Here is a 26,239-nt window from a genome sequence, read left to right as displayed (position 1 = left end):
ACCCATGTATTTGTACTTTGAATTTTAAAGGGATATGCAAATAGATTTAACTTACATTATTTTGACGCTCCCTTGTAAATTGGTTTTTACACATGTAAGTCAAGGGATTTTATAACATGCATGCAATGAAATTGTCTGTTTTACTAATTAGTCTACCAGTTTTCCCAGTCCATCTGAAGCTTGTGAAGAACCTCCTGGCTCTTCAGGCTGAAGTCCCCCCATTTCACCCAGTCATTTTTTCACTTTTGAGATGTTTACGATCGCATACACCAAATATTGAGCAGGAGTAAATATACACAAGTAAAAGACTTACATGCCTCACTTTGACAAATTGTAAAATAGCACGTATATGCTTAAATATTGGCCCTTACCCAGAACACCCCTAGTCTACCACTTCTTTTACATGCACAAATTTACTCATGGTGCCTGATATATGCGCATATGTTTCAGTTTTTAAAGTAGCATATACTTGTGTATATGCCATTTCATGTGCGCGCATGCTATTTTTTATGCGCACATCTTCTGAAAATTCACCTTTTAGTTTCTGCCCACATCATCTGTAATATCACTAGACCTCTCGGCAACTTTTGCATTGAAATCAGTACAAGCTCTAATTCTATAATGCAGAATGAAAAATATGACTTCATTGAAAGTCTAAAACGTGACTTGATAGTCATCTTTGGATTGATTTCCCAATCGTTATGTTTGTGACTTAACGGAAACGGTTGTACTACTTAGTCAAAGAATTAGAAGATCACTGCATGCCTAGCTCAAAATCAAATAAACTGGAGCAAATGCCAGGGACTGCTGCCTTCTAATTTAACTGACCCCCTTGCTAGAAACCTTTTTATTAAACAACTTGGTTTGCCTTCTCTCAGTTCAGATAGATTTTGTTGGAAACTAATGGGCATGTGTGTATGCCGTCTAGGAAAGAAGAAATAAGCAGAACACCATGTTGTACAATTTTGGAACTTCAATTTGCTGACATGGAATGTGAATCTTAAGATCTGGTCACAAGGACATCCACATGTGGGGTGACCATGCTTGAAATGTTATCTTTTGCATATGGGATGGGTAACAAAGATTATGACTGAATGGCAGTGTTCATATAAGGGCGTAACATTTTTAGTGAATAGCCAGGCCAGCCTTAGACTTGCATCTTCACAATCAGTAGTACAACCACTTGAAGTGGACCCACCAGCAATGACATCTGTACCTGCAATCTTTTTGGCCTATGAAACAAATATATTCTACTTAAAAAATATTATAGTTCTGAGCTTTCCAGTTAGCATAAAGTATTTATGATAATGGTAAAGATTGAGTGACATTATTACAGAGAGCTGCATCAAGGTTTTGATCTAAGATTCAAGGATTCAGTATTTGAGAGGTCAAAACAAAAAAATAAAAATAGAACAGATGTGTATTATCTATAAAAAAAAAAAAAAAAAAAAGTACCTTTCCTGGAAAGTGATTTTCTTGGTTGCAGTTACATCGGCTTGCAGAGTGAGTGAGCTGCAGGCACTGGAGTCGTACCCAACCCCACACGAAGTTCTGTCACGACAGGGGGTGCTCCGTATACATCCTGAGTTCCTACCCAAAGTGGTATCTGAGTTCCATCGTAACCAGTCCATCATATTACCATCTTTTTCCCCAAGGCTCCACGCTCATCCAGGTGAAAGTGCCCTCCATACATTGGACTGTAAGAGAGCACTTGCCTTCTACCTAGAACGGAGGGCGCCCCATCACATCTCCACTCAGCTGTTCATTTTGTTTGACAGAAATAGGTTGGGGGTCACTGTTTCTAAACAGACTCTGTCCCACTGGTTAGCGGACTGGATCACCTTCTGCTACGCACAGGCAGGACTTCAGCTCGCTGGCTCTGTTTGGACTCACTCCATCCGGGCCATGTCAGTCTCGGTAGTGTACCTATGGGCTGTTCCTATCCATGAGATCTGCAGAGTGGCACCCTGGAGTTCACTCCATACCTTTGCCTCTCATTACTGCCTAGACAAGGATGGGCAACAGGACTCTCATTTCGAGCAATCCGTCCTGCAGAATCTCTTTCAGCCATGAACCCAGCTCTCCCGCTGTGGTTCCCCTCTTGGGTGATGGCCTGCTCCTCTAGTCTCCACAGCTGCAGTTGTTGTGCACGTTTGCACCCGTTTTTGCTGCTCATAGTTGGAGAGGCCTAAAGCTACTTAATCACTCAGTTGTGAGGACTACCATGCTGCTTGTCCTTGGAGAAAGCAGAGTTGCTTACCTGTAACAGGTGTTCTCCAAGGACAGCAGGATGTTAGTCCTCACGGGTCCCACCCCACCTCCCCGCAGAGTTGGAATTTTTTCTCATGGGATTTTCAGTTGTTACTTTTCTGCTAAGTCTATAAGACTGCAGAGGGGACTGCACATGGACGCGTGGTTAGCAGCATGCTGGGTATGTTCAGTAGGCCGGTCAAAGTTTTCCATGTCGGGCTCCATCTAATGATGTCACCCAGTTGTGAGGACTAACATCCTGCAGTCCTTGGAGAACACCTGTTACAGGAAAGCAACTCTGCTTTCTAGATACTGTTATCCTCTTCAGCTTTTTCTTTTTCATTGACTCTGTGTTACATTTGCAATAATAGGATCATCCACTTGTGGCCCCTGCTTGGTCACTAGTGCAAATCAGCAGTGTAATAGATTGGGCCTATGTGGTAAAATGTAGAACAGGGATGAGTAAACGATTTGCGTCGCAACCCTCTTCCATTCATGCAATTGGCTAGGGCCCCCAAGATGTGTTACTTTCTATAGATAGATATTCACAGTTCACACACATATATATGTATATGAAGGGTATCCACCACCAGTGACTTGAACCCCCATTTTGTTAGAAAGACAGACACCTGACACTCAGGCAAACAAAGAGAGAAATAGATACCTCATACCCAGACAGTCACTAAAACAGAGCAAACTAGATACAGATACCCCTCATCTAGACAGACACAATATACTCCATTCCCAGTTTTAGATAGAGACAGACATCCCACAGAGAAACACAAACCCGACAGACACAGACGATACAGCACTTAGACATAAAAACACAGACACACCACTGATAGACAAAGCAGACATAGAGAGGCATAGACATACCTCACCCAGACGCAGAAAGAGGCATTGACAAGCAGACCACACCCACAGAGATAGGCCACTCACTCAGACAGACCCAGACCTTCAGAGAGATATACCACACACAGACCACTCATTTTTCAAAAATGTTAGGTGGCAGCCACAATTATTTAGTAGCTAAGAAAAACTCCATCCCCAACTCTTTTTGCTTTTTTTTACTGTTTTACCAGTTTTTCCTATTTTCCTCACTGTTTTTGTATTTTTCTTAGTTTCCTCGTCTTTTATTTTCTCATGTTTTGATTTGCCTATTTACTACTTTTTTTTTTTTACACTTTTTGCCTTTGTAATCCTGACACCTTTCCAGGTTGCTAGTAAGCTGTGGGACCATGCATGTTAGTGCAGTCAGAGAAATAATTAGGAGGAAGATCCATACATTGGCAGCCTCTTCCATTGAGGGTGCTGTAATGGATATCCCCTTCACGAGGTTTTAAAGCAGAACTCCGCAAAGGGCTCTGGTGGCAGTCTTAGTTGGAATTCAGAGAGGAAGTGTGGAGTTTTTCCTCTGTTACATTTTGGGCCTACCTGGAGCCTTGGAATCCATCTGAGATCCTCCTTGCGGAGAGAGGTAAATTCACTCTCTGTGCAGCGATAGATTTTGCCATCTGGGGAAGGGTTTCTCGCTCACTTGAGGGGCCCTAACCGTAGGAGGACCACTGCTCAGCCTAATCCAGGAGGGTGGCTGGATTCCCGGCCTTGTTTATAGATTCTTGCACAGATAGGGGCGGATTTTCAGAGCCCTGCTCGCGTAAATCCGCCCAAAACCGGGCGGATTTACGCGAGCAGGGCCCTGCGTGCCGGGAAGCCTATTTTACATAGGCCTCCCGGCGCGCGCAGAGCCCCGGGACTCGCGTAAGTCCCGGGGTTCTCGGAGGGGGGCGTGTCGGGGGCGTGTCGGGGCGGGCCCAGTCGTCGCGGCGTTTCGGGGGCGTGTCGGCAGCGTTTTGGGGCGGGTACGGGGGCGTGGCTACGGCCCGGGGGCGTGGCCGTGCCCTCCGTACCCGCCCCCAGGTCGCGGCCCGGCGCGCTGGAGGCCCGCTGGCGCGCGGGGATTTACGCTTCCCTCCGGGAGGCGTAAATCCCCCGACAAAGGTAAGGGGGGGGGTTTAGACAGGGCCGGGCGGGTGGGTTAGGTAGGGGAAGGGAGGGGAAGGTGAGGGGAGGGCAAAGGAAAGTTCCCTCCGAGGCCGCTCCGATTTCGGAGGGGCCTTGGAGGGAACGGGGTAGGCTGCGCAGCTCGGCGCGCGCCGGCTATACAAAATTCATAGCCTTGCGCGCGCCGATCCAGGATTTTAGTGGATACGCGTGGCTCCGCGCGTATCTACTAAAATCCAGCGTACTTTTGTTTGCGCCTGGAGCGCAAACAAAAGTAGGCTATTCGCGCGCCTTTTAAAATCCGCCCCATAGAGGACATAGCATTGTACATAAAGAAAGCGAGGAAGAGAAAGAAATGCGGAGCTGGAAATTCGTATTTAATGTGCCATTAGTCCAGGGTTGTTTTCAGCATATTATTTTGGACACTAATCCAGTGGTCCCTGTGTCTTCTTTGGGCACACAACACACAGTGTCTAGGAGTTCACCTCAACCAGGGAATTCAGGAGAGGAAGTTGGTCACCCCACACTGGAACCCGAGAGGACTCCTTTCTTCCCCCAGTCAAAAGAATCTACACCTTGGGAGGTAAGGGAGACAGAAGAGATAGCCAGGGTCCCTGCTCTGAAGAAACTATAAATACTTTTATGGCCCCCATTTGAGTGCAGTCCGTCTCCCGGGATGGGGTTACTACTTTATTCTCCTTTCCCAGCTTCCTCCCTCTCTCCCCTCCACCTTCTTATTTTCTCTGGCCTCTTTCACCATCTCGCTCCCCCACTTCACCACTTCTTTTCCTCCAGATGGGCAACAGCTGTCATCTGTCAGCTGTCATCTCTCTCCCTGGATAAGGGACCAGGCGGCAGCAAGAACTCTTCCCAGGCTGGGGTCTGAGGGCATCAGTTCTTCCTGGGTTGTGGAACACCGCACTGGCTCCTCTAATTTCTTTTTCCCCTGAGTGGGCAGCCAGCGTGTGCCCCCTTTCAGGATCATTCACGTTCCTTCCTGGGGTCCCATCTCCTGTCTACTCAACCCTGCTGTAGAGTATATTATGTAGATCATTGAAACAAACTCCTGCTGTAATGCATTTTGATCTGTATTTTTTAGACAGCAGAATGTGTATAGGGCCAGATTTTTAAACTTATACACAGGCGTAGATTTGTTCGCACAACCCGGCACGAACAAATCTACGCCCGATTTTATAACATGTGGAGCGGCCTTGGCGGGAACCTTTTTTGCGATTTTCCCCCCCACCTTCCCCTCCCTTCCCCTATCTAGCCCACCCCCCAGCTCTAACTAAATCCTCCCCCTACCTTTTATTTCCGAAGTTATGCCTGCCCGAGGCAGGCGTAACTTGCGCACGCCGGCTCGCCATCCCCCGGCACTGGCCTCTGTGACAGAGGACTAGAGACCGCCCCCCCCCCCCCCCCCGGACCACCCCCGAACCTTCGCCACACCCCTGGACCTCCGCCATGCCCCCAGACCTGCCCCCTCCTCACCCCTTTTTCGAAGCCCCAGGACATACATGCGTCCCGGGGCTTGCGCGTGCAGGGGCAGCTTTTCAGGGGTTACGGGCGTAACCCTTTGAAAATCTGCCCCATAATGTGCAAGGGTGTGTAGACTTTTATAAGGCACTGTATGTAAGTATTACATAATAAAAGGTGAATTATTCAAGAAGAACCAGGATTACAGTAACCTCCTTGTCTGAGGTTTCTATTTAGAATTTGGAATAAGTAATTTGTATGACAAGGAATATAAATACGTAAGCTTAATTGTCTAGATAGATTTCAGCCAATAATTGTCTGGATAGATTTAAGTCCTCGGACTATTAATTTCTCTTAGATGTCAGCTTGTGGAGTTTGAATTACATTTAAACTCCTTTTTAGAAGCGATTGTGGTATATCGGTCTGCCAGGATGAATCAAAGTTTCATAGGTTATGCAAAGGAAGAGGTGTGGAACCTCTGAAGTGTAGGCAGACGTTTTTGGCTTCTTGCCCTTAGATTGTACAGACATGACAGCCCGAGCGTGTTCCTTGGGTTTTCTCCTGCATTTTTCTATAGGGATCAGTGTCAGCAGACTAACCCTAAATGCCTGATGAGGTTAATGCACAGGGAAAATGAGGCAGAGCTAATGTGTCTCAGACTGGCTCAGAGCAGGGAACACCCAAAATGCCCCATTTAAGAGGATATTTTTCAATAGTGTACAAACGCGGCGCGTAACACACCTAAGTAGGTGCTCCTAAAGTTATGCCTGTATTTTATAAACTATTACTTATTGAAAAGGCGGGTAATAAATCCAAATAAATAAATGCAAACCCTGCCCAGATTCCACCCCCTGGGATGTCACATCCCAATGCACTTAAATGTATGGCACATACTGGGTGTTCGCACATAAAAGGCCAGGCAATTTTCAAAAGAGCCATTTCAGCAAGAAAAGCAATTTTTAACTGCAGAATTCTTTGAAAATGATTCTCCTGGGAGGCAATTTTCATACCACCTGCACAGCGGCAAAGTCCACAGGCACTTTTTGCCCGTGTTCTGTGTACCAGTTTTGAAAGGAAAAGAACAAGTGTACCTTCACTTTGAAAACTGAGGAAAAAGTACAGGCAAAGATTTGTGCCGCCTTTTTCCCCCGTGGATACTTTTTCCAACCAAAATATGTGGTCCAGATTCAGACACAGTCCAAATAGCAAAGTTAGCTGGATAAGCTTATCCAACCCACTTTAGAGGTATATTCGGTAGTGCAGCCGCACTATTGAATATAGCCGGCTAACTTAATGTTAGCCGGTTAAACATAGCCGGCTAAATTTAGGACAGATCTTTGGCCCAACCGAGACTTAGCCAGCTAACTCTGGTTATTGGAATTAAGTGGTTAACTTAGCTGGCTAGCTCAATAACTCCCTGTTGAGCTCCTTACTTATCTGACTAAATTCCAGCCACCTTGCTTATTAGCCAGCTAGAATGTAGCCAGATATGTCCCCAAATATACATTTAGTCAGCTAACCTCTGAGTTAGCCACCTAAATGCTTTTAAATATTGACCTCTATGTGTATAGTTTTCTCCTCCAGCCTAACCCCACCCCAAGAATTCCTCCACTTTCATGTGGGTAAACAAAACATACAAGGCTTGTAGAACTGTGTGTGCATCTTTACCCGCATACAGAGTGGGCAATTTTCAGACAGGTGATTTAGGAAGATGAAATGCAATGTAACCTTGGAAATCTCTTTGAAAATTGCTCTCCTAGTCTATGAGTTTTGCTATTCAGCTTTTAAGATCATGTAAAAATAGTAATATATGTTTGTTATGCCCATTTGCGGCAGCTCTTCACTTATTGGTTTACTCAGTCCTTGGTACGCCAGCCTGTGCTACTGCAGTTTTGCAAGCTGGGGTGGCCAACATAATACATTCAGCTCCTGGAGGTAATGCTAATCACCAACAAGAGACAATGACAAGCTATAAATGATTCTGTTACCCAAGAATGATTTCACTAGGAAGGCATCTAGTTTCATTTTTAGCTGTTGATGCAGCTGGACAGCATCTAACAAAGCAGCAAAAGTCTTTTACCTCACAAAACCAAGTATTTGACAAACATAAATCCTAAGACATTTATCTAAGAGAAACTGGCAAGCATATTTATCTGAGATGAATCACAGTGGACTCTACATCAATAAGAATGAGGGAATGCATTTTCTGTAAGCTAGAGGTTACACAAGGACACAGCAAACACTACTGAAACATCTTTATAACTTACAGAGAATAAACTGTAAATGCAACATTCATGAGTTCATTATTAGCACTTAACTTTTACACCTTTCATATGATTTGACATAAAATTGGGGGGTCACGCCTTTGGTTCTTTTTGTGTTCACCCACAAAATTACTCTTAGCATTCTAATTAGTGAAATGGCTTTAATGCAGTGTCTACTGTAACTGTTCCTTAATGCCAGTGGTTAGTACACTAGGGCAGTGTATCGAGGTACGCTGGTATGCCTTTGGAAAGTTCTTCCTGTACCATTGTCGGCAGCCTCAGCATGATCCTCCTCCATAAGGCTCATGGCTCTATGACAGGGGTGAGCAAACAGGGAGGAGAGCATGATCCTGAAGGTGGGGCACTCTGGCTGCCCAGTCAGGGAAGAAAAAAAAAAAATGGCTGCGCTTTCAAGTCTTGGCACCATGGAGGCTTTGCAAGCTCAAGAGGGAGGGAGCTGCCAGGAGGTGGTTACCTCATTGTAAGCATGCCATGGCTTAGCCATACCTGTCTCTCGGGGGGGTGCAGGGAGAAAAGCTGCTTACTCTGTGACAGGCCCGGGTGGGGAGCTGATTATTCTGCGGTGTTCCACAGCCCAGGAAGAACCGACACACTCAGGCCCCATCCCGTGAGGAGTTCCTGTATGCCGCCAGATTCCCGCCCAGCGGGAGAAGTCACAACTGTTGTCTGTCCAGGGAAAAAGTAGTGGGGAGGGAAATGGGCAGAGAGAATGGGGAGGCAGGGAAAGGAGAATAAAGGTAAAAAGTGTGTAAAAAAAAAAAAAAAAGTTAAATAAGTAATTCAGAACATGAAAAAATAAAAGAAATGGGCAAACTAAAAAAAAATACAAAAATAGATGACAAAATTAGTGAAAATAGTAAAAAAAAAAAAAAAAAAAAGTTGAGGATGGAGTTTTTCTCAGCTCCTAAGTTTTTGAGAAATGTTGCAGCCCTTCCATTTGTCTGTAGTATGTGGCCTGTGTGTCAGTGTGGTGTATCTCTCTCTCTCTGGGTCTGTTGAGGTGAGGTGTGTGTGTGTCTGTATTTGTCTGATGTGCTGCGGTCTGAGCATGTGGCCTATCTCTCTTTGTGTGCGATGTGGTCTGTCTGTCTGCCTGTGTCTCTATATATCTGGGTGTGGTGTGTCTGTGCCTCTCTGTGTATCTGAATGTGGTTTGTCTGTCTATCAGTGGTGTGTCTGTGTTTTTCTGTCTAAGATGCATAATGTCTATGTTTCTGTGCCTGTCTGGCTTTTGGGTTTCTACGTCTCTGTGGGATGTCTGTGTCTGAATCTGGGTGTGGGGTGTCTTTATCTCTCTGTGGGTCTGATGCAATAAAAACGTACAGTAAAACGGACTCCTCATATTGAGCACCCATTTCCCTAACATGTGCGCATCCACTTTCCCTAGGCATGCGATGCTGCCACGTTAAAATGGATGGGCCAGGGAAAACTGTGCGTCCCTAGTGCCCGGGGAGCTGTGACTATGCGCACGTTAGGAAAAACAGACTCTCAGTCACAAGCGACCGTTTTCTTGCCCTACAAAAGAAAAGCTGGCGCATTGTCATTGATTAAGCAGGGATATAAAGAACCACAGATTTCCTTCCTGTTTATCCTTTCATTCACAGTCTTCCTTTTTCCAGAACTGTCTCTTAAGTATTTTTTGCTTGGACCAGAAACCACCCAGAGTCTGTGATCTGAAGTCTTTTAAGATCCATCTTAGTTTTGCATGTAGGAGGAAGCAGAAAATTGCCGCTCCAGGCCTGACATAATATTTGCTGCATTTACAAGGGTGCATTAGCCGAGCATCGATTTTCTGCATTGGGGATAATAGCTAATAGCCTCATCTACATGGCATTTACATGTGATGAGCGCTATTAGTTGTGTGTGTGTTTGGACATGCATTTTGGACGCGCTGATCCCCTTATTGCATCAGATGTTAGCCTAGCATGCCCAATCGCTCGTTAAGCTCTTCGTTAGGCTGAGTGCACTTTATTGCATCGGCCTGTGTGTCTTTCTGGATGTGGGGTATCTGTGTCTGTGTTTGTTTTGCTCTGTCTCTTTTTGGGTATGAGGTATCCGTTTCTCTCTGTCTCTCTGGGTTTGGGGGCTTTGAGTCAATGGCTGGCAGTTTGGCTGCTTGGGGATAACCCTTCATATGTGTGTAAAAATATATATATAGATACTATGTATATGTCTTCAAGGTGTCAAAAGAATGTCTTTGTGAATTCACAATCAAAATCCTAAACTATAAGCAAATATTTCAAACACAGAAATACTGTTTGATGTTAAAGTACCATCATAAAAATCACTACCAGTCGCAAGACTTTCATTTCTTTATAAATAATCATGTATCCTTTTAGAAAATTTTAAAAGTTTTTGAAATTATTGCAAATATTTTTTTGATTCAGCTTATTTTGTTGTTACTTCATTTATTCACTAATGTAATTCCAAATGTTCTAAAAGTCCTGACACGCGCTGTGTAGGGAATTAGTGTTTCACAGGAGAAATGTTTCCTCCATCATTCTAAATGAGCATTTGACAAACTGTGCTTAATTAACAGGAAAAAATACTTCCTTGGGATCTGATTCCAATCTTATCTACAAAAACACAAAATTACAGAATAGCATATAGACTTGCAAAAAAAAGTCCCACCCTGACTTAGCAGAAAAATTTTTATAATGACCCCAGATATCAACATAGATACTTTATATGTTGTCTGTTGTAATTATCAAAAGCTTTATTTATTTTATTTATTTAAAATCTTTTATAGCCCACTTATAACAATCTAGTCGGCCTAAGTGGGTTGCAACAAAATCTCAAACATCATACAATAAAATATTAATTACAATCATAACTAATAAAACAATACATTCCAACAAATAATTTTCTACGGTTTTGAGTTTCTTTCATTATATCAGGGTAGATCCATACCTTCTGCCCATAATAAAGTTTATTTCGATTTCTCAGAAATAATCTTAACACAAGGTCTCTATCTATCAGGTTAACAAAGGATACTAGTAGGGTTCCCCTATACTCTATTTGTTCCTCACTTGGTGTTTCTAGAAAAGCCGTAAGATCTGCATCTATATTCATATATAAACAATACATGATTAAAAATATTATGAAAAAATACAAAATAAATAAAACCCAGCATACTCACAAACTCAAATGGACACATTTCAAGCTTCTCCAAATGCTACTCTAAAAAGGTGAGCCTTCACTTGTTTTCTGAACATTTTAATATCCAAAATAACCTGCAACATGGCAGGTAAAGTGTTCCATAACACTGGGGTGATAATGGAAAAAGCTTGATTTCTCGTCTCACATAAATGTGCAATTTTAACCAAAAGAATTTCAGGGAGACCCATATCTTGGGAATGCAGTGTTCTAATAGGAATATAAGGCTTTAATAAGTTCTTCATATAACATGGACCATCCTTTTTTTAGAACTTTAAAATCTAGGGCGCGGAGACCAAGATGGCTGCCAATCAAGAAGCAAGCTAAGAGCTCTCTCTCCTGGTTTGGTCCTTATTTCCTTTTCTTCGGTATTTCCTGATTATACATAACAACATGCCTCATACTAAATGTAAAGCTAAACTTTGTGAGAATATTACTATGCCTTTGGAGCCAGATTTGGGCCAGCAGAGGATCAAGAGCTTCTTTGCTTTCACGCCGACATTGCCGGGAGCAAGGGCCGCAGTGGGGGTGGGCACGGAGCGGACGCCACCCCCTTTGGCCGAGGAGATCTCGCTTAGCCCCGGCGCGCCAGTACCACCATCGCCTCCATGTGGTTTGGATCTTGTGAGTCTTGAATCAGCTCGGGTTTCCCCCTTGGATGATAGGGAAAAAACTGTCTTGCAGCAAGAAATTTTGAAGGCCGCAGGAGCACTTTTGGTCACCGCTCCAGTAACAGCGGGCATTACTGCCATTGGTAATGGCCTTGTGGATAAAGTGACGACCATGAGTACTGCTGGAAAGTTTTCCTTGGGGGATTTAGATGTTAACATCTCTGCGAATGAAGCGGGCGCAACTCCAGGAATTGTAAGAGTTTTACCAGTGTTAATAACATCTGCTGTTATCACATTGGATAGTGTTTGGAACGTTTTAGTATCCATAGAAGCAGCTATTGTTTCTACGACTCGAGTACTACTTGATTCTAATAAACGTGGGCTGGAAATGGAAAAAATGGTCTCATATCATGAAACTAGATTGAATTCTATAGAAAACAAGATTTCTCCTTTTGAGAAAATTCAACAAGGACTGGTACATTCCGAAATTATTCATACAAAAAAGCTTGAGAATGTAGAGAACTCTCTTAGGTGTTTAAATATAAGGGTTCTTAATTTTCCAATTGTTAAAATGATGCCTTTGCTAGATTTCTTTAAGAGTTACCTAACTAATGTACTAAAGATACCGCAAGAAGTGATACCCATCGTAATTAAAGCATATTATTTGCCAGTAAGTGAATTGGATTCTCCTGGAAATCTGTCTCAAACTCATCAATCTGTGAAATATCACCGATGTACTGGAATTGACTCAAGAAACTGAAATTTAACAAAGAGGGTCTTTGCTAGTGACTTTCGCTTTCATGAATGATAGAAATACTATCCTTAGTAGAAATAGAAGTCTCTTATTTCATGGGCAGAAGATTTGGATTTACCCAGACATTACCAGGATAATCCAGGAACGAAGGAAAAAATTTCTATCGGTAAGATCTAAAGCATTCTCATGTGGTGCCTGATTTGTTCTACGCTATCCATGTAAATGTGTATTGAAATACCAAAATTCCAGTTATGTCTTTTTTGAACCATCACAGTTGCGATCTTTCCTGGACTCACATACATAAGGCTCGCTTATTGTGACTGACATTATTTGAAAGGCAGTGGTTAGATGCTTCATATTTCTTTTTCATTTATGATGCATTGATATTCTGCTCTTTTTTTTTTCTTTCTTGGTCTCCTCCCCATGTCCTATTTTAATGAGGAATATTTCTTTTCTTTTTCTTCTGATATTCTTGTATTTAAGAATTTATATAATCCTCTGTTGCTGTACAAATTGGGGTAGATTTTAGAAAAATACGCCAGATTTTATAAGATACACGCATAGCCACGCGTATCTTATAAAATCTGGGGTCGGCGCATGCAAGGGGGTGCACATTTGTGCACCTTGCGCGCGCCGAGCCCTGTGCGCGCTGCCCATTCCCTCCAAGGCCGCTCCGAAATCGGAGCAGCCTTGGAGGCATATGCCTGCCAGGCAGGCATAACTCGCGCGTGCCGGTCAGCCGCCGCCGCTGCACGATTCCTTGGCCCGGGAGCGATTTCAGAGGCCTCGGCCAGGCCCCCGAAATGCCCCCGGGCCGGACCCACGCCCCCCGGAACGCCCCAAACGTTGCGCCGCCCCCGACACGCCACCCTAGCAAAGCCCCGGGACTTACGCGCGCCGCCGAGCCTATACAAAAAAGGCTCGGCGTGTGCAGGGGGGTTTTTAAAGGGTTACGCGTATAACTTATGAGTGTAACCCTTTTAAAATCTACCCCATTATTCTTGTGTTTGTTTTGAACTTGCAATACAAATAAAATTATAAAAAAAAGAACTTCAAAAATTAGTACAAGAATTTTAAACTGAATCCATTGAGGTGACAGTTAACAATGTAATTCATACAAAATTGGACTGACATAATCCCAAGGGAGCCCACACACTATTAATCAAACTGCAGCATTCTGTAATATACAGAGTGCCTAAACACTTGAAGCAGGAAGGCCAAAAAACAAACCATTACAATAATCAATTGTTGCTAATACAAATGACTGTACCAGGGCACAAAAATCACCTTTAGATGGAAAAAGTTAGCATACTTTTTGGAAATCTAGTTCTTATTTTATTGACTATTGCATCAAGCAAATGTGCATACTGTGTTGTTAAAATATATGTGTTTTAATGATTTCTGTGGGACAGTTTGGTATTTTGTGTGAATTTAGGGACTTAACATAAGTTCCAGTGGGCGGTATCTGGAGAATTATCAGTTTTTTTGCTTTTGTCTTCGTACATGGCTAATTGTGCAGTGATGATCTACGTGTACAATATGGGGGAAAATTTCAAACTGAAAGGGCAGCTTGGGCCTGCAATCTAATCTTCAAAGGAAAACTCCCCACAGAGTTTCCCTTTGAAAGTTTGGGGGTCAGTGGGGACCATGATTGCTTTCATTGTATCTGCATATTCAAATATGCCTTACAGCAGCTGCAAAGTATATGCAGTAACACATACCTGTAGATTTCGGAATGCATTCCTTGCCCTAATGCTGATCCCAGCCTTGTCCCAGTGCAAGTGCATTGAGGAGGGCTATTTTCGGCCTGGGGAAATTACCCAGGGAACTGCTTTGATATCCAGGCAAGTTTCTTTGAAAATTGTCCGCACCATAGACGCGTACAGTATGAGATTTTGCCCAGTATCTTCTTTTGTTCACGATGAAATCCCTAGCAAGATTTATCATAAGATCAGTTGTTGCAAGTGTGCTGAAGATGGTTCCTAACAGTACGATGTGTTACCTTTTTTTTTACCTGCGTATCTGTGCTGTTGTCTGCCTCTGTGCCATGCATGTCTGATGCTGAAATATCTCTTTTTCAGATGTCGATGAATGTGTGAACAGCACTCAGTGTGGCATTCATGGGTTCTGTGAGAATACAGATGGCTCCTACCGCTGCCTCTGTCACCAGGGGTTTCAGGACCCCCAGGATGGGCAAGAGTGTATGGGTGAGTTTATTGCTTTTTACACAAAGTGCCGCATCACACCCGCTGCATGAGAACTAATAATTTTTAGGGAAAACGTATCCTCTTATACTGATGAACTCAGTCCTTTGCAATCCGAGCTCCTCCTCATTTCTACCTTTCTTACTTTCAATCATCCTCTCTCTTTCTCTCCCTTTCTGATTTACCAGGTGTCCCCTTTCAGTTTGCCTGCAATTTTGCTGGGTTTTTTTTACCTTTCTACTACACGTTTCTGTAGCAGTACAACACTACACAGCGCTGTACAGATACATGAGAGTCGGTTCCTATTCCATGGAGCTCACAATCTGGTTGAGGCATGCGGGCAAGGCAAATGATTTCTAGTAATCGCTTTAGTATTACCGTATTCCTTTCCCTATCACGTTACGTCTGTTTAAAAAATCCAAACAAAAAATTACCAGCCATTAGCTTTTCTCTAATGTTGCAAAAGTCCAACCTTTCCTCATGGTTTCTGCTGTTTATATGCTGCCCTTGGCACTGCATCCACCTTCCTGCTTCCGTTATCCTCCTGCTCCAACCTACTCCTCAGGCTGCTTTTGGTATCCAGTCTCGTCCTTCATGCCCTGCCTCTGTTTCCACTGGTTTTATCAGTACAGGTTTCTTTCTTTTTCTTTTTTTTTTTTTCCCACCAGGACCTTATCTGCTGCAGTTATGCTTTTGCTTTTTCCTGCCTTCAAGTGCTCATTTCAGTTTGCCTTCCTCCCCAACCCTTCTGATCCACCCAGCTATTCTCCTCTTCTTCCCTCGCTATCCTCCTCATCCTTTCATCTTTTGCCCTTCTACTTATGGAGCCCCTTGTCTGCTGATATTAGTTTTGCCAGCTCATCTGCCTTCTAAGAGAAGCCACTCAGATTGTTCCTTTTATTTTTTGTTACTCTGCCTAATACTTTCTTTCTTTTCCTACTGCTTTTTTCCTCCTCTTTTGCATTTTGCGGTTACGTCGATGACAGAATGATTCATAGTACTGTTTTAATCTTTCTCTCTATGGGGAGAGGGAAGTTTTTTGACACCAGTTCCAGTAGCAAAGCAGTGCTTTTATGCGTGGGAAGCGACCTTTCACAAGGCTGCCAGTCCAATCATGCAGGTAAAGGCATGCACGTGTACTTGCGGTGCCTGCGCTGATCCCGCAGTGAGTGGGAGGTGGTTCCTTGGGGCAGGCTAGGGCCTGGGGTTTGCACTCATGAACATTCTTTTCCTTTTCTAAAAGCATGAGAATATTTTTTCTCGAGGGGCGAGGTCGAAGCGAAAAAAATAAAAAATCACGTCCGCACACGTTAGAGTGCAGGTAGTTTTTGTGGGATAACTGTCAAATGAAAAGTCCACGCATGCTTTGAAAATTGGGGTAAAATCTGTGGGTAAAAAGGACACTCAGACTTTACATGGTGAAGGCAGTTATTTATTTATCAAGTTTTATATACCGTTATTCGGTAATGCCATCACAACGGTTTACATACTTAAACAAGGGATAAAAAGTTTACAAATAACAAAAAGGGGGAAAAAAACATAAGTAGAATAGAGAAAATCAGTAGAGTACAAATAATGTAAATGTAGAGTCGGGAAAAGGTATAGCAAGTAAAGTAAAAGAGGACTGAGGAAATAAAAAGTAAGCGAAAGGTTAAGTTCTCAGCTGGAAAAGGTACAGAGTTAAGTTGAACTTGGTAACTGAGAAAAATATTCATATCATTTGAGAGTTCAGTTGATGAGATGAAGTTGTGAGAGATAGGGTTTCATTATAAGCTTTGAAAAACAGCCAAGTTTTCAGATCTCTTTTAAATGTTTTCAAATTGGATTGCATTCTAAGATCCATGGGGAGAGAGTTCCATAATTTTGGGCAGGCGATGGAGAAGGCTCTTTGACGGGTTGTTGATCGTTGAGCTGTTCGAACAGGGGGAATTTTCAGAAGGCCTTTGTTGTTTGAACGAAGGTTACGTTGAGTCATGTGAGGAATGAGATTAATGATTGATCAGTTAAAATCATCTTTATATATTAATTTATGTGTAATGTTTGGGGTTTTGTATTCAATACGGTATTTTATTGGTAACCAGTGTAAGGAAATAAGGATGGGTGTAATGTGTTCACGTTGCAAGATAGCCCTCTTAAAGCATTGGATATGAAATGAAAGAATATATATGCTGTTAGAGTAGTGGATTATTTAAGATGAGCTGCTGGATGATATTTTCATTGTGTTCTGTTCCCTCTGTTGCTTGAGCTAGTTTTAAGTTTTTTAGTGTTGCCATTTATGCCTGTTTAAGCAGAATTCAGTATTTTCTGTCTTGACCGCGGTAAAGTTTCATTCACTGTGAACCTATGTTGCATGTGTCTCTTCATTTTGTGTTGCATTTCTGTGTTTTATGGATTTTTGAAGTTTGCTTACAAATCCAGTGAGAACTAATCCCATTCTGTCTGCTTAATTTAGATTGGTTTTCAGGCTCCCCCTTAGCATTTCTCTGAATTGCCATGTCATGGAAGGCAATAGGTTCTGACAGTTCTATGCAGATTTGGGTTCAGGAATATCCTAGGGTTGGTTTTTGTTTTTTTTTACTTCTCAGCCAGAGGGGGCCGGAAGGGTCGGACAAAGATGTGCAATTTACCAGTGCTCTGTAGCAAAGGAGTATCCTATCTGTCCTGTTGACTGTCAGAGAGGGCTGGTGACACTTACGTGCAGTCCTTGCAAATAAAAGTTAGTCTAACAGGAAGCATCTTTATTTATTTGCTTTTATATATCGACATTGATCCTGGTGGGCCAAAGTGGGCAGTAAAACCTTTTTGCTGATCATGAAGAGATTCTCCCCAGTTGGAGATGAATGGCAGCTGTATGCATTTGGGAATGAAGTGCCAGAGGAATAGGGGAAGACATAAAATGACAAAAAAAAAAAGACATGAGAAAATGGATTCTTTCATCTTGAACAGTGAAATAGTCAAACTGCTAGGATTATATTGCTAGGATTACAGTTAACAATTGTCTAAATATGCCTCCCGTACTTAAAGTACTTCATTTGTGTCATCAGTACCAAGATTGAGCAATTTGATTGATTTACAGTAAACAGAGCTGAGTACAATAGATCAGGAGTAGAGAACACTGGGTCTCAAAATCCAGCAAGAGGTCTGTTTTTTCAGGATAGCCAAAAAGAAGCAAGTTAAATGGATTCTTGTACCAAATATTGGTTAATATATCAGATATTAACTGTGGATATCCTGATAAGTAGACCTAGTAGGACAGAGTGGTAGTACAACTGCATTAGACTTCCAAGAAAACTGGAGTTACCTACAGAGAGTGGTGGATGCAATCCTAATAGCTGTGAGACAGCTGCATAGTGTTCAAGAAATTTGGGAAAACATGCACAGAACAATCATAGCATAGGAAGGCATATGTTTAAAAAAGCAGCCTCCCAGGTTTTGGTAATGGGGCTTGGAGAGGGGAGGCCTAGGTGGTTTGATTGGCTGTTGGCATTGTCAGAATCAAACAAGAAAGTGACAGGGCCTGAGGTGTCTTGCTAGCAGAAGTGATGTTGAAAACTGGGTTTTGCAGTGGTTAAAATCCTAATTGTTAGGTAGATCCCAATCTGTGATGTTGCAGGCAGGGCTGGGCAGAGTGGTAATTTGGCCACTCATTCAGTAGAGCCCTGGCCTCGCTCAGCCCGTTGGAGAGCTCTGGCTGGACCAGCAGGAGGAGGAGGTGCTCCTGTTCTCTGGCAGCGACTGCCACCGGCATGGCACCACTTCCCCTCTCGTTCCCCCTCCAGCAGGACTCCATATCTCAGACTCAGCTGGGACTCTTGTAGTCCTTGTTCCTGTAGCAGGAGGAAGCAGCTCCGCACTGTTTCAGGCAGTTGACTGGTCCGTGGTGCAGTGGTCTACCTGAATAGTCCCCTTCCTGTCAGGGAATGCAAAGACAGCGTGCTTCACCTTGTCAGTGGCCCAAGCCCACAGCTACCCCAAGATTAAAGTGGTTATCCTCGACTGTCTAGACTTCAAACCTGAAGCCTACTGTAGAAGGTTCCAGTCCACTTGCTTTGCACCAGGGGATGCATACATGGCTGCTAGCCCAGGGAACGAAAGACTCTTATTGATGGCATTATTTATTTATTTACTTAATATACCGCAATTCCAGTTAAAATAATCAAAGCGATTGAACACCACTGAAGGGTCTGGAGACTAGGAGGCAGAGAAAATTGTGCAAGAGCAATTTCTGAGAAAATTGTCTCCATAACCCCCAGATTGAAACTGTAATAGTAATCCACTAAACGTTGACATCCTGCACCAGAATTAGGTTGCTACCCCTCAGCTCCTGACATCTAAATAAAAGAAAGAATCCAAAGAGTATCTTTGCCTCACTAATTAAAAGTTAGGCTCAGCAGTAGTTACAAGATTACAGCACCTCATGTAGTAATAGATCTATACTGCTTCTTGTTGCACTTTTTTCTGTTTCTTCTTTTCTGTAGCACCTCAGCTTCTATGCTGGAGCACCTCTTAGCCGATAAGTAGGTCTGCTTATCTCTGCGTTGTGTGCAGACTGTATATGTAACAGCACCTCAGTTCCCTGGGACCAGTATCATGTCCCTAACCAGCAGGCAAGCAATACCATTAATTGTTAATACCATTAATTGCTGTATTTAGAATATATTTATTTGTTGTATGCTGGTCTAGGTGATATCCCGCATTCTTGTATAGATAAGATACAAGTGAACTGAGAGATAATCAGCTCGATAATTGATTTGTGTTATGCAAGTGTCCTTTACTGCTCTTTTTATGGCAAGTGATTTCTTCCTTTTTTTTCTTTCTGTTCCTCTGTTCTCACATCTCCTCATCCAAGTCCATCTTGTACGGTCTACTAAGATGGCGACTACATAATCTAATTAGCTGTTCAGCTGCTTAGCTTTCGCCATACTTCCCATGAGCCAAGATAACATCCACTATCTTTTTCTCAGTAATATATGCGTTAATGGCAAATATTGTATGACACACACTCATAACCATAGCAACTGTATTTATGGAACATACGTGAACAAACAATCCTGTGCTTAGAACATTCTCAAGGATTAAGATAAATATGTCACAGGGACCAGGGACTTCTCTGTGCTATCTGACAAGTAAGAGAAATTATTTACACTTTGCTGTTATTTATAAAGGCAATTTAACAAATAAACTAAACTAAATTGAAGGTTTTTGGCCTATCAGCATAATATAGCCCAGATTCCATCTCTGCATTATAATGTCAGTTATGTTTCACTTATAATTGCAGTTAACCTTCTCAGAGCTGCAAGGATTCCTAAACCAGTTCAAACCATCTTTAGATGAGGTGGTCAAGCTGGCTGAGCCAAACAGGCAACTTGGCTGTGTAAGAGAGGAGCAGGGAACATGCTCCCACAGTGAAAAGACCCTGCAATTCTAAAGCAAGAGGGTCATCATATGAACACAAGGAATGAGGTACAGGGATAGCAGAAGGGATTCTGGGGAGTCTGCCCCAGTGGCCAGAGTCCCACCTGGCTGTACAAGGAATGCCATAAGAAAGCTGTTTTCCCCTGGGCAGATGGGTGGGAACCTGAAGAGTTGGAGAGGTGAGTCAAATAAGGGCCAATGTTCTAACCGTGGAGAGTCCAGTGACTGTAAGAGGGCCTACCCATTCGTAGATGTTTTATAGTGCAACCCATAACATTACCTTCCCCTGATCTCATCATCACTATAGAAAGAGGATACCAGGTCACAAAGCGCTCAGGTAGTGGTCAAACTTCTGGTTTGTCCTACATTTGTTCTGGTTTGTCCTATATTTGTTCCAGAGAGTTAGTGGACTTGGACACATGATGAATAATTTTGTGCACAGCCCCACCAGAGCCTCCCCCAGCGACAAAATCCAAACATGGGTGTAAAGGCCAAAGATATACCTTGATGGTGGGAAGGCATACCTTACACTTTGGTCTTAAGACACGACTGGCCAGTTATGAAAGACTTGTAAGCCAGTGCTGGTGACTGCTGAGGCCCTTGCCCAACATATTCCCTTATTAACAGAGTTGTTCCATTTCACAAGCCCAGCCTCTGATTTGTGTCCCCAGAGACAAAAGAAGCAGAGGGGATGCTATCTAAGAAGACTGGAAAGTGGTACAGCAGTCCTTTTCTAATTTGATCACCAATCCAGCCAAGTGCCTTAGGGCTACATAGGAGATGGCACATTTGGGTTCTGTCGTGATTTTCTCCTGGTCAGACCTATGGAAGACAAGGTGAAGGCCATAGCATCCTATCTGGCCCCATCTGTGAAGAAACATACGCAAGACTTTCTGGGATTTTGCAGGGTATTATAGGAAGTGTATTCCCCACTTCACAGACCTAACTACCCTTAGGACAAAGCTCACTGAAAAAGGCTGGCCCAATAAAGTTTAATGGCCAGCAAAGTGCAAGCAGGCCTTTACAGTCTCGAAGGAAACAAGATGCAGGAAGTCAGTCCTTCACAGCGTCAGTTTCAATAAGGACTTAATTTTACAGACCCATCCAGGACGCGGATAGGGAGCATACTGATGCAAAAGAGTGAAGATAGGGAACACACTGTTCTCTGCCTGAACAGGAAGTTGGTGATGTGGGAGCAAGAGTGCTTGGCCTTCATATGGGCAGTGAACGGATTCTGGTATTACTTGCAGAGGAGACAGATCGCCCTGATATTAGATCACAGACCTTTAAGGTAGCTGCAGCCGATTTAAGTAAAACAGGACCATTAGGTGGTACTTGATGCTGCAACTGTATACGTTTGAGATAAAGCAGAAATCTCAAAATTCAGAATGCGCATTTCCTGTCATGCTTAAGTAGAAAATGAGGTTCCTACCACGAGTGTGAGTGCACTCCAGAAAAAGAGGGAGGGTATGTGGTGGGATCTTTCATCTCTAGAGGAGGATCAAAGAAGAGGCAGGGAGACAGCTGGGAAATATTGGAGGGATAGTTTTGACCGAGGGACAAAGGCAAAGGAATAAAGTTAGGTCAGTTGAAAGCTGCAGGGAGGAAAGAGGGAGGGAGGGAGCTTTACCCTTAAAGGGGCATAGAAAGCCTAAAGGGCAAAGAGGAGGGAAAGGATAGCAGGGAGTGTGGAGCAATTCCAGAGACACCAGCAAGCTTGATAAGCATAGAAGTAACCAAAGGTAGAGGCACCAAGTCTGGGGACAACATAGAACCCCTACTCAGAAAAATGGAGACCACAGTCTGGGGTAAGAAAGGAACTCAAGGCTAACAAATTAAGGGGCCTATTTAGTATTACTCAGCTGTAGTAAGGCAAATAACTTACATTATTAGGCAAATAGCATGCATTAATTAGCTATTTTATATATTATTTGCTTTACCATAAATAAAATCAGGTACAACATGAATCATGCAATGCAGCTCATTATTATGCAAACGGAGTAGAACAGCTCATGAAAAAAAACTTTGCAAGCTGTATTACTCCTGACAGGTGTAGCTGATTTTCCGGCAAGAGCTTCAGCAGGCTAATGTGCCCGCCCCAGTGCTATTGGGTCCTCCTCAGATGCTAGATTTAAGGGAAAAGTAGCCCTGTATGTATCCTCGTGCCATAACTATATTAAAATTAAAGACAAACAACTTATTCAATCGCTGCTCTGCCCTGCCCTCCCCAGCAGTTCCCCCTCCCCCCAACAGACTCTAATTTGAAGCCCACATGGTACAGCGTAACTCCAAGGGTCTTCCCATACAGAAATACATGTGGCACCAGTGCATGTCTAGAGATGGAATTTTGGGTTTTACTATTCTATCATTGAGGAAAACCATTTAAAAATTAGGGCCCTGTGTGTTCAACTCCATGAAGGGGAGGCAAAAGTAACAAGAGCAATACAGTACAGCCCTTGGCTTGCTTTTAAAAACACTCCCATCTGCAACTTTTTACAGAGGATCTTTAAGTGCTCCAGCAGCACAGGGCCTAACTCATTTCTTCAGTAATGCAGTTAATTTTGGTAGCAATGACGTTGTAATTGCTCATCAGGGATCATTTCTCTTTTCCAGCTAACAATAATGGGCAGAGACGGCTGGTGCAATAAAGACCTGACGGAGGTGGGGACCAGGCCTAAATAGCTTCTGCTTTGTTTTGCAGATGTGAACGAATGTGAAATGCTGAGCGGCATCTGCGGCGAAGCCCTCTGTGAAAATGTGGAGGGCTCCTTCCTGTGCCTGTGCTCTGATGAAAACCAGGAATATGATCCAATGACAGGACACTGCCGCTTCCGCAACTTATCCCCAGGTACCCAAAAACTGAGACTTTATATGTAGCTTAAAGTCATGAGAAATTTGTATGTCTTAAAGCATTGTTCTTATGATTAAAAATTCTGATTTTGAATGCCTATTAGATAAAATCCCGATTCCTAAAAAATACCTCAGAAGGCATTTATTCACATCCAAATAATATTGACAACCAAAATACATTGTACATGTTACACATGCTTTTTTTTTTTTTTTTGAAAGAAAGATGATGCACAGGGTTTGAGTAGCTGGTAGTGTGATATGTGATTGATAGGTTTGTTACTGTTCTTGTTTGATTTTCACATTGTGTTAGTGTTGAGCTTTCAAATGCTGAAGTAACCAAAGCAGAATTACAGAGAAATATTCTGGCTTTTATAGTTCTTTAGTGCCTATAGGGTATGAGGCCTATTTACTAAAGGTGTTAACATCTCTTAAATAGCAATATTAACAGGCTACACTACCTGTTAATGGTAGCACCCGCAATTGTGTTACCATTAACTTCAGAACAAATTCAGCCCAGCACAAGAAAAATGGTAATGAGCTGTGTCTCATACAAATGTTTGCAATTCAGCTCATTACTACTCCATAGGGTTAACACAAATCATGTTAGACAAACAATTTGAATTAATCTGGCCAGTAACACAAAAACATCCCTATACCTTAGCAGGCTAATACCACGTTGGAGAATCCAAGATCTGTAAGGAAGGCAGATCCCTATTCTTGCCCCAATCTTATATGGTGACCAGAATGTTGCCAGATGACTTTGGGTTGCTCTTTCTGGAATCCTGCATTTACAGGCCCTAAGTTGAGACATTGGATTTCATCATTGCCTGCTGACTATGAATCCCACATCCCAGGGCCTGCTTCTGTAACATTTCTGGAGAACCCGACTGATCCAGGGATTTAAAGACCTGATCTGGGAATTAATCCCAGGTCCTTGCATGTGGCATTGGTCCAGCAGAATCCTATTCCTTTGGGCTGCCAGCTCAGTTGAAACCGGCCTCTACTGGACACCAGTACCAGGAACTTCATTGGCAACTACCCAGGGTATTTCCCTTATTTTTTTGAAATTTTCTTAGCCCAGTCATTGCAGTAAACAGTTCTTTGGGGGGAGAGAGGGGAATGGACAGGGTGAACTGGGCAATTGCCCCAGTCTCCATGCCACTATGGTAGCTCCGCCTTCGGTTCCTGCCCCTGGCTAAGTCTCATTTCATGCCCAGGTGCAAACTGTCTGCTTAACTCTACAGCACCTTCCACTGCTGTTTCCATTCCTCCCCCTTTCACACAGTTCAGTGATCAGCTGTTTGAACCTTGCAGGGCTCTGGAGAATTAGACAGCCCTCTTGGTTCAAACTGCTGATCCCTGAATCACGCGGGAGGAGAAGGAGCAGCGCTGGCAGCTGGAGGAGCTGCAGAGGTAATTGCAGGGTCTACCTAAGTCTGGAAGTAAGTTATGAGCAGGTGCAAGCTCTGTTGGAGAGGTAGAAGAGATAACGCAAGAAGGATTTGTGGGGGAAAGGAAGTAGAGATTTATGGGTTGAGGGGGAAGGGTCTTCGGAGGAGGATGGTGACTTGGTTATTGGGGAGAAGTGGGGATGGGGATTTGAAGGCTGAGAGCTTGGGGAGGAGCTTACAAGTTCCAATTGGATAGGGTTTGGAGGGGGTGGAGAGAGGGGCAAGGCAGAACCTACAGCAGCAGGGGATATGCATAGCTGCCTGCTCTTTGATCTTGCTGTAAGGGGGGATACCCAGATCCAGCTTATTTCCTTGGGCCCCACATACCTAAGGGTCAGCCTTGCCCAAGTCACAGACTGATTCCCTCTGGAAAGCAGAATACATGTACTCTAGTTCCAGCCAAACAGATATCACCCCATTAAAAAGTAACTGGGGTTACCTCCCCCACCCCCAACAACCTAGGGAGCAAAAACCAGGAAGTGCTCAGATATGTTTATTTTTATGAACAAATAACCTGAAGTTGGTTATTTCTTGTATAACATATTCAATTTAAATATAAACTTCTGAAAATATATATTTTGCTTTTCTTAAAAAGTGCAATTCAGTAAATTTATGAAGTGCATTAATACTAAATGCAAAACTAGTTCCTAGAATTTAGTGAAAATGCTGTTAACAGTAGATTAAAAATACGGTGATAATTGCAGTCATTAATTTCAGGAAATCTGAAACCAGACACTGAGGAGTAGATTTTAAAAAAGTAGGCGTGATTTTATAATATGTGCACGCATGCTATAAAATCGAGGGCAGCGCACGCAAGGGGGGTCGAAATCAGCCACCTTCGCACAGCGACTTATCGGGGCCTTCCCCAGTTCTTACCCAGTCCGCTCCAATTAAAGAGGGAACTTCCCAACCCCCCTACCCTAACCTCCCCCCTCCACCCCCCATTTTTTTAACTCACGTTTTGCCCCTGCAAAGGAGCAGGAGCAAGTTGCGCGCGCCGGCACAGCGGCAAATAGCTGCTGTACCGGACGCCTCTAGCCCCCCCCCCCAGGACAACCCCTATTTAAGGCCCTGGCACTTAAACGCGTGGCTGGGCCCGTTTTAAAATTGGCCCAATGTGTGTAAGGCCAGGCCACATGCCTAAACCCCGGGATTTACGCAAGCCAGGGTTTTTAAATCCTGCCTTGAGTCTACAAACTTCTTGCATAACGGGCAAGAAGTTACTGTGGGTCTGGCATCTGCAGCAGTTTTACATGGGAACCCCTTTCCTGACCCAAACACACCCACACATATATACATGTGTATGTAACCTACTCTACACTATACACTACTTCTCATTCCTCTCCTCAGGAAATGTAACATGCATTGTGCTGTTTATATCCCATCCATTTCTGGGATTTAGGGCACTTTGGGTTTTTTTTTTGTAGATGGTCTTGTATATGGAAAGGATCTTGAATAAAATCAATTTAAAAATAAAGATTGTGCAATGGCCAGAAATTATACAGTGGATCCTAAAACACTCAATACAGAGTCTGCATGACATGAAGGATGATGATCAGAAAACCCGAAGTGCCTCTATTCAATTGTCTAAGTTAGGAGTCTATTTTCATCTGGTCTTGGGCTCTTTAGTTTGGGTTAAAAATAGGCACCTAAATTTAGTACATACATACACTCACTCTGCATTGAGGGCCAGATTTTAGTAGCTGCGCATGGGCGTAGATTTGTGTGCGCAACCCGACACGCACAAATCTACGCCCGATTTTATAACATGCGCGCGCAGCCG

At 43.3% G+C, this 26,239-nt stretch overlaps 1 protein-coding gene across 7 annotated transcripts in view; it reads left to right on the top strand.

Annotated features, from left to right (window-relative positions):
* The window catches only part of LTBP1 (latent transforming growth factor beta binding protein 1), a 737,653-nt gene that overhangs the window by 568,385 nt on the left and 143,029 nt on the right, over positions 1 to 26,239 (top strand). For all 7 annotated transcript variants that reach the window (XM_029593891.1, XM_029593888.1, XM_029593890.1 and 4 more), the window contains 2 exons: positions 14,618 to 14,743; positions 22,857 to 23,003. In XM_029593891.1, coding sequence (XP_029449751.1) covers positions 14,618 to 14,743; positions 22,857 to 23,003 — 273 coding nt within the window. The remainder of the gene's footprint in view (positions 1 to 14,617; positions 14,744 to 22,856; positions 23,004 to 26,239) is intronic.

The sequence above is a fragment of the Rhinatrema bivittatum genome, chromosome 3, assembly GCF_901001135.1.
Source record: "Rhinatrema bivittatum chromosome 3, aRhiBiv1.1, whole genome shotgun sequence".
Lineage (NCBI taxonomy): Eukaryota > Metazoa > Chordata > Amphibia > Gymnophiona > Rhinatrematidae > Rhinatrema > Rhinatrema bivittatum.
Note: the sequence above shows the minus strand (reverse complement) of the source record. Positions and strands in the feature narration are given on the sequence as shown.